This window comes from Sinohyriopsis cumingii, chromosome 7 (genome assembly GCF_028554795.1).
Source record: "Sinohyriopsis cumingii isolate HCF-2022 chromosome 7, ASM2855479v2, whole genome shotgun sequence".
NCBI lineage: Eukaryota > Metazoa > Mollusca > Bivalvia > Unionida > Unionidae > Sinohyriopsis > Sinohyriopsis cumingii.
Genome location: NC_142967.1, coordinates 131,464,724 through 131,482,133, shown reverse-complemented (window position 1 = coordinate 131,482,133; position 17,410 = coordinate 131,464,724). Strand labels below are relative to the sequence as shown.

Here is a 17,410-nt window from a genome sequence, read left to right as displayed (position 1 = left end):
AAAATTTGAAAGAATTCACTGTCGAGTAAATATTTAACTATTCATTGCATTATACAAATGAATAGTCAAAATGTTAGGCTATGTCATTCATTTACTATACTTCTAAGTTTAAAACAGATTTTACTTACTTAGAAACATTTTCAACAAAACTTATTCCTCAAACATTGCAAATAAGCTGTAAGTAGTATGTTATCTATTTTGTCAGCTTCTCTTTCTTATCACTTAAATTTGCTTGCAATTATTTTAATGTCGACTGACCCAACATCTACTGTTATTTTTTTGTTGGGGGTGGGTGTCTTTATTTATTGTTATCTCAATTAAAGGTGGTTCACTTTTGACTTCTTGTCATATACTGATGATGATGCAGCGTCATCGGACTCAACCTATATGTTTTGATTTTATAACTTTTTGAGGGTTCACAAACCAAAAGGCTAATAATAAACAACTTTTAATGTGTGTTCTTTACATTTTTACAAGCTTTATGTCTATTCTTTTCTAATTCGGTAGAAACGTCCAAAAAGTTTATAATTTTATTATTTTAAGCTAACATAATCTTGACCAAAATTTGAAATGAATTAAGGTGCTTCAAATTATGGCAAGTACTATATTGTTATGGCTCAAGGTATTTAAACAAATAACAGAAAGTAAGTGAAACCAACAATTTAAGTAAAATTCAACAAACAATTCATTTCCCTAAATACAAACGTCTATAGTAGCATGACAGAAGGCTCCAATAGACTTCTGAACGTAATCATTAAACAACATATTTTAATGATTTTCAGTTTCCTTGTAAGGACTTGGTTTATTTTTGTTTGTTTCTGCATTCAGGCATGACTTTTGTGTTGTTGGCAGGCTTAAAGTCTTTTTTAATAGTAGATGCTTCACCCAACTTCTGATTGACATCTAATTTCAGTTTGCAATCGACACTAATCAATGCCTGACTTCGTCGTTTTCGGACACGATCATGATTGTGATGACAGTTAAATCACTACTTAATCAATTTTATTACTATGTGTAATCAAAGGTTTTCTTAAAAATGTGTACCATTTGTTGTGGAGTGTAACATGTAACATGTATGGATGACACAGAATATCAAATAACAAACAGGTCGTGTAAGTTCAATTAATGACAGTTTGCAAGATTCATGTGGACAGATATAAAACGTTAACACATGAAGCCTGCATTCTTCTTGGTGTCTTTTCATTTACTATATAAATAAGTACTAGAGGGTCAACATTTTTACATTGTAAGATCTATTCTTCCTGAAGAGAGAGAGAGAGAGAGAGAGAGAGAGAGAGAGAGAGAGAAGAAGAAGAAGAAGAAGAAGAAGAAGAAAATAAAATAAAATATGGAACTTCAAGTCTGCATACTTCCTTAATGGAAAAGGAAAGTAGTTACATAGTCCCAAAAGTTATATCATCACAGTAGCAATATGTTTCTCCCACTGATATATTTCAATGTCTCATTGTTGTTATGAAATATTTCTTCAGCTATGTAAGAAAAAGAAACAAAACCAATAAGTTTAGTAAAATCAGCATATCATTTATTTTTCAAAGTTACAAAGTGAAGACCCTATTGTGAATTAAATCCCAAATAATCCTAAATGTTTTATCACAAGTCCAAAAGTATAGAATGTTCCTAATGAATTATACTAGTCTTGAATTTCTTGATGTACCACACTGTCTTTCAATGAGTCCTCAGTATTCCAAAGTAGTGTTTTAGTCCCAAAGTCAATAATCACTTTGTAATTCCAATGCAAAATTTAAATAATTCCTCTCAAATTATATCTGAACACAAGTGATTCCACAGACTGATCATAAAACAGAAAAGAATACTCAAATACGTAAATGCAAATTTTGTTTAGGTGAACTTAATAAAAATTTGATTAGAAAATGTGTAATTTATAAATATTAGCAGGTCTGATTATCGAGAGGGCTAAGTGGGCAAAGTGCCCAGGGCACACGAGGGTCAAGGGGCCCCGTATATTATCACATCATTTCACAGGCAGGGCCACAGAGGCTCAAGGGGTCCCTTATATTATCATCTGATTTCACAGGCAGGGCCAACGAGGCTCAATGGACCCCGTATGTTATCGTCTGATTTCATAGGCAGTGTTGTTAATAGTACTGTAACCATATTGTAGCGGTGCTGGTGGGTGGTGTTGATTGGCGGATTGTACCTTCTTACAGTGTGTCCGTTTTATTCGGTTCTCGTTATCTAGGAGATGATCGGCATCGGGGTTATTGCCCGGATCGAGTAAATATTAATATAAAGTGTGAAACATACAGGTGGAATAAATAGAGATCTGTGCAGATATATAGAACAGAATGACACGAGCCTCCGTACACGAAAAAAAACCCCCAACCAATTTAATCATTTTCATAAACAACTGTGATAATACATTACATTAGGAAGACACACTTCTTTTTGGAAATAAATCTTTCACCGAATTTCAAACACAAATATATTTATATAAATAGCCGATCTGTTTTAAAGGATAGGATTGGTTCATCATATAATCAAGTTAACAATCGAAGTCATTGCCTTGTACAACTTCATAACCTGTTTATTTCCAGTCCACTCCAACTTCACTGTGGTTGTTCTTGGGTAGGTGGATACGTAAGTACGTAAATACTGGGATCAGTAGGTACGTGGATACGTCAGTGGAGCTATTTCCCCTTTCAAAATAAACAGAGAAGCAACCTAAATCTTCTGTCAGATATCCTTCTGGGAATAAATCATTCCTCCCCCCTTGTTATGTCAGATATCGTCCTATCGGAATTCAAACAGATGCCAAAGGCTATCTGGTTAAGCTAAACATGGCAGACCATAAACAAACCAAGTTTCATAAGATTAATGTACTTTCTAACGGTTATTTAATCACTGACTCGCATTAACATCACACAAGACATAACAGTTCCGTTCTCGTCTCAATTACACAAATAAATGAATGAAATTCATTACATAATTACCTACGCTATTTTCAGCGAATAGACACATTCGAGTCTTTAGCATACATTAAATCATCTAAGATCGGCGTATTCAAACGGATTCTCGTAACTCATATCAACTAAAGTAATGCATGAAATTAGAGTCCTATAACAATCAAGACGACAAATTCAAACAGTTCGTCAAACTTATATAAAGCAGATCATTGTACGAATTCTGATAGATAAACTCAACACAGTTATTCTCATATCAATAGAATTGATCTACCGATTTAAAAAAAAATCATGCAAATATAAGCAAATATATTCAAGCAAATCATTATACTGGTATCAACAAATTACATGAGACTGACGCAAATACCTTGTGCTTTCAAGCTTTGTTCGCTTCTATCGCCATAATTGTGTCCATCGACTTTTCAGACACCCGGTCCCTTTGACAAATGTTTTACGAGAGAGTTTCTTCTAAATTCAATATCGGAGTCCATTATATTTTCACTCTTGCAGGAAAAATGCAGACTGATTAGATTTTTCGATGGGGGCAATTTAAACCCAAGAAATTTCGTGTGGGAACCACGCCCCTTATTTAGCGTAACCAATCAGGATTAAATATATCTACCGCCTTTTATAACTAGACGCCAAAATTGTAGTCAGCATGACTTATAAATTTCCAAACAACGATTCTGGAAAAACTCAACTCTGACAGTTCCGATATAAAATCAAAGTTAACATTCAATTTCCTAGTCGGTGTAATGGTTAAATAAACGAAGTAAGCCTTCGTTTATTTAACCGTTACACCGACTAGGACTAAGAATCACTTCCTCTCCCGACACAGACATTAGAAATCATTGCAGTATAGCGATTTAACATGCACCTGTCCCCATAAATCTAATTAATTGTTCTCTTGCCCAAGCTATTGTACTCTTCATAGATTGACATAAATTTGTATCCTTACATATATCCATGGCCAAGGCAGGATGGATATGGGCCCCATTGTTGGCTGTGCCCAGGGACCCCAAAGGCCTTAATCTGGCCCTGCATGTTAGCCATCCCATACAAATATTTATTTATTTATTTATTTATTTTATTAAATACTGGTCTTAAACGGAAATGATATTTTCTATAACGTTAAAAGTTAACATTTGATGAAGCTTTTCTCACAGAATTACAATAAATATTCATTTTAAACAGACAAAATATTGTGCAATTTTTTTCAAATAAAAAAAAAATCTTGTCGAATCTTTGTTATATAGAACCTGTCGTAACGTATGACCTAGGCGTGACTCTGGTTTGCGATTTAGCAGGAAAAGAGAGATAACTCAAAGATAAGCGACACATGTGTAGGCTAGTGACAGGTAGTATAGACTTCGCTGGTACGGAGTAGAGTTGGGGTGAGGTCTGTATTCTAGACTGAGATTAACTTGTCAAATTCTTTCAGAATTACATATCTTTGTTTCAAAGTTCATCATACCACTTTCAGTCATTACAAAATGCTCTAACTGAGCCACATATGACTTCAAATGACCACAGCAAAGGCTGTATCCTGGACTCCTCGGTTTTGACCTTTTCAAAAATATACGTCATAGTGTAGTACCTTTCATTGTTTTTTTTTTTTTTTAAAAGTAGGTATTTTAGTAAAAGTATGGATAACAGATGACAGTGATATACTCCCTCATACTCTTCATCCAAGAATGCCTTCAACCAGATGACCCACTTGTCAAAGTTCTGTATTCGTCATTCGTTTTGACGCACTCTCAAGTCGAAAAATAATATCGCAGAGCAAGATCAGTAGCACATATAAAACTAAAGTTTTAGGAAAAGTTACATAAAGAAGTTCAACTTGGCATTCATAAAACTTTTTTCATATAGACCTATATCATCTTTTTGGTTTGGGAACAGATCTTGTCGCGAAAACTATTTTTTTCCACCAATATTTAATTAACATTGTGAATAGGCAGAAGCTCAATCCTTGAATGATGTACCGCCATGTCGGAATATTCTGCGCGTCGGGTAATTCTGCGCAACGATACGTCATTTCTGTGAACATCTGATCACGTGCTATTTTGGGTCATTTTCTATTTTGCATCCAGAAAGAAGAATCGTACATTAAGAACAGTGATATTCATAAAGTGTACCAAAATATCCCACATTTAGACTCGAAATGCACATAAAAATGGGATTTGTAAATGGCAACTTGAAGACCCACTCCATGACCTTCTTGAACCTGTAACCCAGAAAATTTGATTTACTTGGCATCTTTTAGAATCATACAGATAAATGCATTATATAAAAGATAGAAATGTGTACCTTAAAATAAAACTGTATTTTAATCCAAGTTTCCAATTTTGCAAGAAGTTGTTGCACACGTGTCTACTTGCGGCTAGAACATAAATTCTCAACAAATTCCCCGGTGTATAGTCTGTTTCTAAATTCTGTAGTAATTTTTCCACATCAACAAGATGTTGTAAACACTTTACATCCTATTCATTGTTGTTTCTCTTCCACGTTATAGCTTATTTTTCATAAAATGTTGAACTTTACTAACTTTTTTTACAAGATCAGTTTGGTTTGCTTAATATCTCTTATCTCTTGCCATTTATTGGCATTTTTACGTTGAATTTTGTAAAACTAGCTATAAACCTGACCTAATTACTCAACTGAACTCCTGACAGAAACAGTCCAAAGTAGTTTATTTCATTTCTATAGCAAGATGGATAAACATTACATCTTTTCAAAGCTATGCGCAGAATAGGCCGACATATCGAGAGTCAGGAAAACAGGAGGGTAGTATCCCCTGTGTCCAACATTAATATTATTTGGAACAGAATATTCTAGTGACAATTGCATCTTTTGAAATGGTAAGCATTGCTGTATTTTATTTTTGTGAATCGCTCGATTTCAGTATGCGTTTTGCTTCAGTAATGGAAACGAAAACCTTAGGTGCGCAGAAATGCCCGACAGCAGTGTACTCTTTTTGGCAGTTCAGAACTTTTGCATCCTTCATATCTTGTTTCTCTAAAAGTGCAAATAATCAGAGACTGAAAGATATGATGTTATAAGAGAAGTTTTTATTTACTTTCGTTGTAATTCTTAAACAAATTTTTAACAAAAATAAACTGGTCTGAGTAAGCTAAAAATCGAGATTCTTGAAAAGGATGATTAAAATTTACTGTTGAAGTAAAATTGCATATTTATCAGATTTGGCATTTTCCAGTTTAAAAAGAATGTGATCCATACCTGTCCCTGCAATACACACAGGTTCACGAGTTATGCAGGCATGAATTATTGAGGGAATTGTGTGTGTGTGTGTGTTTGTGTGTGCAAACTGCAAGTGAGTGTATTAAAGTTTCCAGCAACTGTTCAGTCCTTCATACCTTCTGTTATTTCAATCCATGACAAAAGTAAAAAATTAAGTAATATCATATTTTGACTGGTAAAGTCCAATGCACCCTCAGAAGTTTGAATTTCTTGCATAAAAAAAAGAAAAATATTCCCCCCAAAAATACCTTTACCTGCTTCTTCTTAAATAGTACATAGTTATTTTTTTAATATATTTAACAATAATAATGTGGACTTAGTACAGCACCTAATCTTTCAAAGCTCAAATTGCTTTACAATATTAGGTAACACATAAAACATATACAACAAGAACATTACAAACACAAACACAATGAAATTACAAAACAAAGAACAAGCAGAAAATAATTAAGGAAGTAAACATTATTAAGTCTTTAAATCTGTTCTTGTAGTCAGAATAGGTGTATTTTAAGAGTACTCTTCAATGAGATCACAGTGTCTTAACATATAAGATTAATAGGCAGTTCATTCCACATTGCTGTTCCCTGGTATACAAATAAATATTGTCCATATGACTTCATTATAACAGTGCTAACCATGAAAATACTAGTGTTGGAGAAGTAGCATAAATTTCTAGCGGGGTGTACACATGTTTGAGATCAGATTGGTGTATTGGAATGGAGCCAGTCAGAGAAATGTGGCATAGTGAATGGATTTTGTGTTTTATTCTGGATCGAATAGCTAGGCAGTGGAGGTTACAGAGTTGGTAGATGGTGTGGTCAGTTTTCTCTAAGATAATCCAAGCAGCTCTGTTTTGAACTTTTTGAAGTTTCTGTTGTAGATAATGAGATAAACCAGATAGAAGTGAATTATGATAGTCCAGACTTGAAAATAGCAGGGAAACAAGCATTTTAGTGGTATCAGCCGAAAGAAAATTGTGGTAATATCATGTATTAATAATACATATTAAGTCATAACAGCAATGGAGATACATATCATATTAGGTCATGTGGATTATATTGTATTACAACAGCTGTGGTGATATACAGTACATCATATCATGACCTGAGTATTGTATCACATCAGGATCTCAGTATCATTACTTATCACAACATCAGTGGTGATACAGTTTCCCATACAAAGAGATATACTTCTGTGATTTGTTTGCAACTTAAAGACTTTACGCTTATCTAATACTGATGTATAAAATAGAATCAAAACCTTCCCTTGTAAGAACAGATAGATTTTGGGAGACAGAATTAGAGGGACTTTGTTATGGTGTGTGGGCAACTAAAAAAATAACACCAGGACACGTCTTTTTGCTTCATATTGTCCTGCAATGTGACTGCAAGACAATTAGTTTATTCTTGTGAAGAACATTTAGGTTTGATTATTTACAATTTATTCACTGATTCTTACATCTGCAAACAGAATTTTAAGGTTATACTGGAGGCAGCTTGTCTGTCCATCACACATTTGTTTGCTTAATATTTCCTGAACCCTTATTGATATCCTCATGAAATTATTTGGATTTTGACTGGATAGTGTGTCCTGTATTATTTGGAATGTGTTTGTTCAGCATTTTAAGAGTTATCTCAATTTTTATTTTAAATTATGTCCATCTGCCTGACCATCACACTCTTGTTAAGCTAATATGTCTCGAACTGTGTTAGATATCTTTATAAAACTTGAGATATCTTCATTCAGCTATGTTATGGATTTATGTTATGATGACTATATGTTTGATATCGTATTAGTACTTGAGTTATTTCTCCAGTTTTAAAAATTGTATTTCTTTTTATATCTTGCATGGGAGTATTCAGTGGGCACTTGCTCATTGACAATCTAGGTTGTTGGTTTTTTTTAAACCCTGACTTTTATAGCAAGATCTTATATTTATTTTCAGATATGCTGGATTGCATTAGTGTCATAGATTTTGTTTGCACTGGTTTTTGCAAGACTGGCTAAGCTTTTCAAAATGATGCAGTGAACTTGTAGAAGTTTTCACTCACCAAAGCTGGTTGGGAAAAAGGAAAATTCAGATCATGAGACAGAAGAGATCAATCTGCAAAATTAGCATAGCTGTATTGCTTTTGTTTTTTATTTTGTACCTGAAACCTTTCAGCTTTGTAGAAAAGAGCCACATTGTGATAAATGGACTAATTCAGGACCTGTATAGACTCCTTAAACATAATGAACCAATGTCAGAATGGTTTAAAAACTACCATAATGCATGTTCTGGAAATTTTATCGGATACGATAATGAATTCGCCTTGCTTAAAGATGTCATTGTAGACCCAAAGATGCCAGAGACATTTTATATACAATGTGATGGAGAGAGAATGCCTGACTATAGATTTGAGGAGGGCAAAGAGGGAACTCATCTTAACAAGTGGATAGATGAAATACAGAAATTAGAAACATCAGAATTCTTAAATGTTGAAACAGACAATAAATTCACTATTGCTGTTAAAAGATATGAATATGCAAATATGTATCACACCATGACTGACTGGTACAATGCTTTCCTGATGATAACATTTTTTAACCAGACGGGTAGATTTACTAGAATCATCCTGATGAATGAACAGACTAGAGGTGCTCTTGATGAGACATGGGAAATACTTTTTGATGAAATACTCAGTGTGAGACAATTAAGTAAACCTGTTCGTTTTTCAAAGTTAGTGTGGAATATTTTAGGTTATGAAAGCCCTCTTAATTTCCATGGACTGGCATCTTTACCATATGTAGAAGAGTTTCACAAGTTTTTCTTGGGGAGATTTGGCATAAAGAATACCAAACCACTACAGTGTAAAAAATTATTCATTTTGTTTATTTGGCGCAGAAATTATGTAGCCCATCCAGATAATCCAACAGGTCTTGTGAAGAGGAAGATAAAAAATGAAGAGGAATTGGTATTAACATTGAGAAAGTTTTACCCTGATCATGACATACAAGGTATTCAGTTAGATGCAATACCTATGAAAGAACAACTACAGTGGATTACTAAGACGGATGTATTGATTGGCATGCATGGAGCTGGTCTTAGCCATATCTTATTTCTGCCTCGACATGCAGCAGTGTTGGAGCTGTTCCCACTGTACTGGACAAAATACACACATCGCCATTTCTCTGCTATGTCCAGCTGGCGAGGACTTAAATATGCCAGCTGGCAGAATTTGAACCCAGGAAATGAATATCCTGATTATTCTTCCTATATGCCTCCATCTATATTAGCAACTGAGGTCAAGATGCTTGTGAATGAAATGTGTTCATCTTAATAATCTACTGTGAATTCATTTTTTATATTTAATTGGTACCATATATACTCCCTTATAAGTCAAGTCAAACTGTAAATAACAAAGATCCTGGTCTGCCATAGCATAATGTGCCTGCAGATCAGGGTCCATGCAGTTTGTTCTACTGATTACTCCTAACAACCAGCACAGACCCAGATTTGCCAGTACATTATGTGGTTGAAGATCTGGTTCTGTGCAGTTTGCACTTGGACTTGTGAGCATAATCAGTACCAATTTTGATAGATTTTATGGCTGTTTCAACCTATTTGGATCCATCAGACAATTCTCCTTTTGTTGAAACTATATGATCTCTTCACAGCCTGAATATATGTATAGATAAAAATATTTAAAAGCAAATTTTTTAAAATTCCCATGGAAACAAATGCAATTTTATTATATGCTTATGAAAATAGTCTTCATATAGTATAACTGTGATTCATTTAAAGTTTCATTTACATGGCTCTAGAACAGTAAGGCACTCTCTGCAGCCTTTTATATCCTGTGGTTGATTGCCTATTGATCACCAGGCCCCATTTTCATGAAGCTTCTTGATTGAAAAGTAAGGTTTTATGGTTTATATATGCTAATTAATATACTAAATTATTTAGAAAAGATTTGAAAGTTAAAAATAAAGTACTTTTATAATATTCTGAAGTAAGAATTTGATAAAATATTATGTAATACAGAAGAGCACTGTTTGACTTCGAGCATGTACTCAAGCTGATGAGTTTTGTGAATACAGATATTCAGATCCAACGACACTTTTGTCCACTTTAAAGACTGCCTAACATCAGCATTGCTATGTTGGGATTGTAAAGTTCACCTGTTGGGACCTAATATACAATTATTTGAAAGAATAGAACTCTGATTTTATAATTAAAGGGTACTTAACATGATGATAATTGAGGGACTTACTTGGTGAACAAATTGTTTTCTTTTATACATTTTTACTTAATATCACACACATGTATTGCTTTCATAAGGACATTCAGTGAAACTTGAAATAAGTGTATGTCTAGATAAATTGTAACAGCAATACAGAAAAATGTTTTTAGTTAAGACTAAGGAAAGTGATTTGAATTTAGAGAAAAAATTGAGTCTCTGCTTTCATTAAAAACAAAAAAAAACAAAAACAAATGGGTAAATGTTATGAAAAAATTTGATTGTTATTTGGGAGTTGTCAGTTTATTATTATTCAGAGATATTTCACTGTATACATTTTGCTTCCAAAAAGTTTTGTTCAATAAATTTTATTTTTGTTAGGAGATTTCATGCTATTTTTAGATTGTATTGTCCTTTACAACACAATGCTAATACATGTAACATTAAGCCAACTGATTGGTTGTGCATAATTGTTATTACTGGCTTAAGTAGTTAAAGCCAGTATTATTTATCATAACTGTTTGGTTTATAACAAATCTTAGGTTGATAATTTTAAAGACTGCTGTACTTAGTCTCTGGTAGCTAATAAAAGACCTTTGCATTTGCTGAATGGGTAAAGCACACAGGTTCAGAAACAAATTGAATGTTTATGATCAAAATGCTCGTTGTTAACTAATATTTTGATAATTTTTGTAATTTTAATAATTAAGGCTTCCCCAGATAATAACTGGGTTATTAATTAAGGCTGCTACAGTTTTAATGTTAATCTAAATGCTTATTGTTAACTACTGTTTTTATATTTTTTGGGGATAATTTTAATTATTAATTAAGACTTCCCCAGATAATGAGTGAGTGTTTAATTAAGGCTGCTTCAGATAGTGATTAATTCAGGGAATGAGTGAAAGTTTAATTACTACACATCCCATGAATGCTTTTTAAACCTGTCCTTTAAAAAAAATCACACGAGTGATGACAGTTTTTCATTGGAATGAAATATGCAAGTCAGCTTAAAATAAAGAGTTTGTAAATCAAAGAATTGAAGAGCAGATGACCTTTATATACAAGTGTCCACCAAAGTAAGTTTAAGTCTCTATATATGCGCTAAAGACATACAAGCCAAATGCAGCTAATTTGTTTAGCTCAGTTATCAGCCCACCTTGCCAATTGCTAACTTATGCTAATGTTTGGATTGTTAAATTTACTGCCCATGTTATTGTAGAATAATATAATTTTGTTGTTTTTGTAGAGTTATGCCATTTTTCAGCACAAGATAGGCTATCAGTGGCAGAGGAAGAACCCAGGAAAACCCTAGGAAGAATCACTGACCCACTAGAAGCTACTGGCAAGCTTCCTCACGTACCCACTTTGGCCAAGCTCGAGACTTGAACCCACGCAGACAGGTGAGACCTCAGTGATACTTAACAGTGAGAGCTTTAGACCACTTGGCCACTTGGTTAGAATTGTGTAAATTGTAGGCTCACATCTGACTCTGAGTAATCTTTGACTTGCTTTTATATATATGTTTATATTCACTGAAAGATTAAAATGTCAAAGAATATGCATCGGTTACAGTTGTCATCCATTTGCACATATGATAGCAAAAATGCTTACTTTTAACAGGAAAAAAAATTGTGTAGTTTCATTTTTGCAACCTAGAAAGAATGTTGGACCCTAGCATGAATAATTTACTTAGAAAATGCAAAATTGCAGAAATAACCACTATCACTGATCAAGAGGAAGTTATCAAAAATGTAGCAAAACAGAAATTTCCCATTATTAGGTATATGATGGTTGGTTCATCTCATTATTGTGGAATGCTTCCTTTTCCTGCAATCTTATTGATCGATGCTTTCTTTTCTGTGACATAATCAGTATGAGTACACAGAACAACTGGACATGCACACAAAAATCTGTCTGTTGATGTAACAAAAATCCAATAAACAGTATGCTATTTTCTTATCAATAAATTCTTTTGTATATGGACTTGTGAGATTTTTTAGGTTGTTTGGGTATTGGGTTTAGGTCAATTTTTTTTTTGTAATCAGGGTTCCCATGCAGGAAATGTGGAAAAAGTAAGGAGAAAGAATGTTTATTCCTGACTCGGAAAGGCCAGTGAATTTCACAAATATTGGTGAGACTCAAGAGGAAAAACTAAGAATGTAAGCAACCACTTGAAAACAGAAAAAATATGTGATTGAGCTGATCATGACTTCTGTCAGTTGATGCCCCATGTTCCTTCTCACCTGTTGAGCTTGGTGCTGTAGGAGTAAGCTTAGATATTCAGAGAGTGGGTGAGCAAGTTTGACCACCACCTTTCCCCAAACATATGCCCTTAGCCTTGAGAGACTTTCTGGAGCATCATCTCTTCCAGATCTTCTGTTCCTGCACTCTGTTATGATGGTAAGCAGTGACTTATCTCCGTCTTAAGCCCAATCTAAAGAAGTCGTATCTCATTCCTTCTCAGATCTTCTATTTGGGGAAGAATTTTCACAACAGCTTATGGAGGATTGTGTTTTTTTCTGAGAGGATCGACTAAATCCTGTCACTCATAACAAATGTTCTGGCCACGACTTCATTGTCGACTCGCCTTTGCCTCTCTCCTGGAACTCTAAACTCAACTGCAGACTTGCTTTCCTCAGAGAGGGGCATTTTTGTGTCATCTCCAGTTCCTGCTTCTAGCAACAACTTTTTATCAGCTCGTATCCCCTTTGATCAAATTTTCAAGACAACCTGTGTTGGTGGCTTAATCAGAGCATGTTTCTGGCTTATTTCCCAATTCATACACCTGAAACCCTACTTCTTTCTGTGCATCAGTGCATCAGATTCGGGATTGTGTGCTCACCTGGAGCCAGAGTGTGTCGTCCTTCAGGGAGTTTGGTCCCGGTACGAAGCGACACATCATATAAGCAGCTTGGATATGCGGGCAGTGTTCCTGGCCTTAAAGGGGTGTGTCAACTTCATAAGGCGTTATGGTTGCCTCAAACAACACGTCAGTAGGAGCTTATGTCAGGCATAAGGGAGATGCATATGCCTAATTTCGCTGCATATAAGTCTGGAACCTCCTCTGAGGAGCTTCTTAGGAGATCGTTCTCCGAGCCCAACATATTCCAGACGAGGAATATCTAGGTGGATGGTCTGTGCTGAGAGGGTTTGTATGGTCCCCACAGAATACCCTCTGCACCATTCGATGTCAAAGTAACTGTTTGGTAGACCGTTGGTGGACTTGCGAGGAGACTGAACAACAAGCTCTACCTTTATGTCTCTCCATATTAGATCAGAAGGCCTGGGTAATGAACACTTTAAGTCTAATGTGGTTTTATATGTATGCGTAGCCTTCCCACCTTTCAGAATAATTCCACAGGTGCTCGAGCAGGTCAGGATAACCATTTTCCAGCTCATCCTGGTAACTCTTCCTGTGGTCCCAACTGTTGTGGTTCATCTACCTAGTCGACCTATTGGTAGATGAGCCCAGGAGATTACCACAGAGAAGGGACACAGTGTCAAAGCACAGAAGTCTATCCTTCACATCAGTCCTTAGATTCATCACCTTCTTGCTTGGATCAGCTCAAGTGACCAGTTGATGAACAAGGTTGCCAACTGTATCGTCTAGGAATAATTCTATTTCCTGGTTGTACGATTGAAAGCAGAGAAACTTGTGTCATTGGTGCAGCAAGAAACGCGTTGATTCTGTGTACCCCATTAAGTGCAATTGCAAATTTTCTTCTTTAATATTTAAGAGAAAGATAATATGCAGCATACACTATTGCGGGCTAGAATGTTGCACTTTTTGACACTCAAGTTCTTCACTATTGGGTCAACTCATTTTTGTGATCTCATCAAGTATGTTAAACTTCTGTGACTGGTATCACCCTTACTGATGTCTAACTGAAATCTTTCATGTGTTCTTTTAGCACTGTCACCCACTCACCCACGCCTATTAAACTTTGAGCGAGACTTCCTCTGAGAACCTTTAAAAGATTTAGTCTTTAAAGTCTTATGTTGTCAGGTCTGGCAAACTCTTCTCTAGCCTTGCAATCTTTTCCACTCCATAGATTACTAAAGCATCTTTTTGATCAACGGGCTGTATTATTTTGAAATTCCTGAACTCCATTCCTTCTGACCACTCCTTCCACGCTTTTCCGATAGTTATTTGCTAGTGATTGCGTGAATGGTTGTGCTTTCAAGTGTTTTGTTTCAGCTAATACGTTGATCGTTACGACCTCTGACGAGGTTGCTACTTTTACTTCTAAAACATTGTCGACGAAATTTCATATCGCTGTCGAATTCCTGTACGCTGTACCTTGCTATTTGTTTTTATCCTTCTCGCCAATGCAAAATCCGGTACTTTGGCTTAGGTAAAGTGACGAAGAATGCAGATGCTGTTGATTAATTACGTCTCGCACTGTGTGTTCTCATTAAAGTGATAACGTTTACACACTGGAGTGCAGTTTTCATACGATGTGCTATGTCTATCAAATGGAATTAAATTATTTTATAAACATACATTCGATATATCAAATAGTGGCAGGTCAGAATTACAGAACTTAAATTAGTTTTACCCCTCTCCCCCCGCCAAAAACAAAATCCTGCACCATAACTGGAGTTTTTAACTGTCTGTTGTTACTACACTGTGGATGGATTACAAACTTGGGTAAGGAAAAACACTATCAATTTCTGGCTAAAAGGGTCACTGAAAGAATAAAAAATAGCCCCAGCACAATAACTTGATTTCTCCTGATCTATGGTTACCAAACTTTGTGGATGGCTTGCAAATGTGGTAAGAAAAAACTATTCATTTTAGAGTCAAAAGGTTAAAAGTTACAGTTTCTGTGACCGAAAGAATAAAAATGGTTTCTGCAAGAAAACATTATTTATATGTCACATATACCTAAAAACATTATTTATATGAAACCTTCCCTTGGCCAAACATTGTAGCTGGCTTTTACTCAAGGTTAGGAAGAACCCGATTGATTTTTGTATCAAAAAGTTTAAAGAAATGTCACCGACTAAAAGAAGAAAAATGGTTTTCACAAAAGAACAGTAGTTATAAAACGCATGGAACAACCGATGTGCATGACTTGCACTTTGGATAAGGAAGAAAGCTTCTAATTTTGGCGTAATGAGTCGCCCGGAGGAATGCTTGACAAATCTCGGGTTGTATTTAGGGTCACTGTGCTCGAAAAAATGCTGGTTGTATATAGGGTCACATTGTGCTCAGAAAATTTCAGGTTATATATAGGGTCACAGTGTGCTCAAAAAATCTCTGGTTGTATAGAGGGTTACAGTGTGCTCGAAGAATCACGGCTTGTCGTTAGGGTCATATTGTGCTTGAAAAATCTCTGGTTTTATTTAGGGTCACAATGATAACTTCACTGTAAGTTTCAAGGAATGATGTCTGTTATGTACTCTTGTTGCTCCTTGTGCTTATCTTCTGTCATGATTAAACTTTCCAGCAAAGTGTATTAAAAGCAATTTTTGAAAATTGTATTCTTGTAATGCAAATATGTGGGAATTGTAAAATCCCTCACATTGCATAACGCATTTCTTCGTATATTCTAAGTCATTAAATTTAGACTCAGTAACATTAATGCAAGTTACGTTGAGGAAGCAAAATTCCATTCTGCTGACGTTATCAGTTAAAGTACACGTGTTTCATGGAAAAAGCTGTTGCAGCAAATTTTTATGTATTGACGTATACAAATCCAGAGAACAGACAGTAGAACGGTCATGAAACCTGGAGTTCTGGCAGAAATTGAAAAAGTGTACAGTTAGCAATTATAAGATGAGCAAGCATCACAATGCATCCTTATTTGGTTTTGGGGTACCTCCCAAATAGCATATAAGCTAGATGCGGCTCTGCCTGACCAGTTCGTTCTGCCAGAGCGCATGGAGTCCACCTCTCTTACATGTCAGAAACTGTATTTGTAAGATTTTCTTTTCTCTCAAAGATATAGGGATCTTTAATGTTTTAAAACGATAGGGTGAAGTGGTTTGGTAACAGTTCAATCTATATCAACGCGTTTGGAACATTTTTTAATTGTTTAAATACTCTTACTATTCTTTACTATCATGTATTGGGAAGTTAAATTGCATTAAGAATTTATACTTTTTTGTAATCATAATATTGACTATTGTAAAGACGAGATCACTACCAACTTCATGCTAGGTAATAAATAATTTTAGAAATAAAACATTCTTTAAATTAATGGGCATAATATTTTGGTATTTTAGGTCAAATTCAGTAAAATACTATTCTACAAAATGATTGTTGTATTAGTCTGAATTATTGAATTTTTACACACTTTGGCTATTGTTAATTTATTCAAGTTTTAATTACTTACATTATATTCTACACAAGAAGAATTCTATAATTGTATGAAGTTGGTAAGTTTGAAGGAATATTGTAATTGGATATGTATTTCTTATATCTAACTTGTAAAGTTTATGTAGATGTTTATATATATATATATATATATATATATATATATATATAGAATGTAATTCATTATATCAGTAATTTAAATAAAGTTCGTTCTGCCAGAGCTCATGGAGTCCACCTTTCTTACAGCGATTCTGTACCTCTCTCGGCCGTCCCCAATAATGTAAGTAAGATCTGCACTGTTAGGGGTTACACCCTTTTTTAAGGGAGCGTGAACACTCTAACTCTCACTAACCACATGTGAAGGACAAAAATTTTATAACCAGAGTTGATGAGGGTGAAAGGCGTTTAATAAAAAGTTATGAAATTTTTTCCATAACACTTCCAAGTGGAGATTATCATGGAAATAAAGATGAATGAACATTAATTTATTTTTAGTTTATTCTTAAGCCTTGTCTTTATTTCATTCATTCGTGATTTTTTTTATATTGTCTCTTGCTTGATATATCTACATATTTATCAAGCTATCTTTCTGTCAGAATAAAAGAATTGACATATAAGAACTAATTATCAAAGTTAATTGAATAATTATGTTTATCACTTTAAAT

The 17,410-nt window shown here is 34.6% G+C and overlaps 1 protein-coding gene across 1 annotated transcript; it reads left to right on the top strand.

Moving 5' to 3' along the window:
* The first annotated feature begins 1,530 nt into the window (after window positions 1-1,530).
* LOC149796138 (uncharacterized) lies at window positions 1,531-16,965 on the top strand. The gene is made up of 2 exons (XM_089966053.1): window positions 1,531-4,341; window positions 8,149-16,965. The coding sequence occupies exon 2, from the start codon at window positions 8,288-8,290 to the stop codon at window positions 9,521-9,523; it is 1,236 nt and encodes a 411-aa protein (XP_089822179.1). The 5' UTR covers window positions 1,531-4,341; window positions 8,149-8,287; the 3' UTR covers window positions 9,524-16,965.
* Window positions 16,966-17,410: the final 445 nt, after the last annotated feature.

Bases quoted from the DNA above. Each gene is read 5' to 3' on its own strand.
- LOC149796138 (XM_089966053.1), top strand. From the start codon at position 8,288: ATGAGACAGAAGAGATCAATCTGCAAAATTAGCATAGCTGTATTGCTT.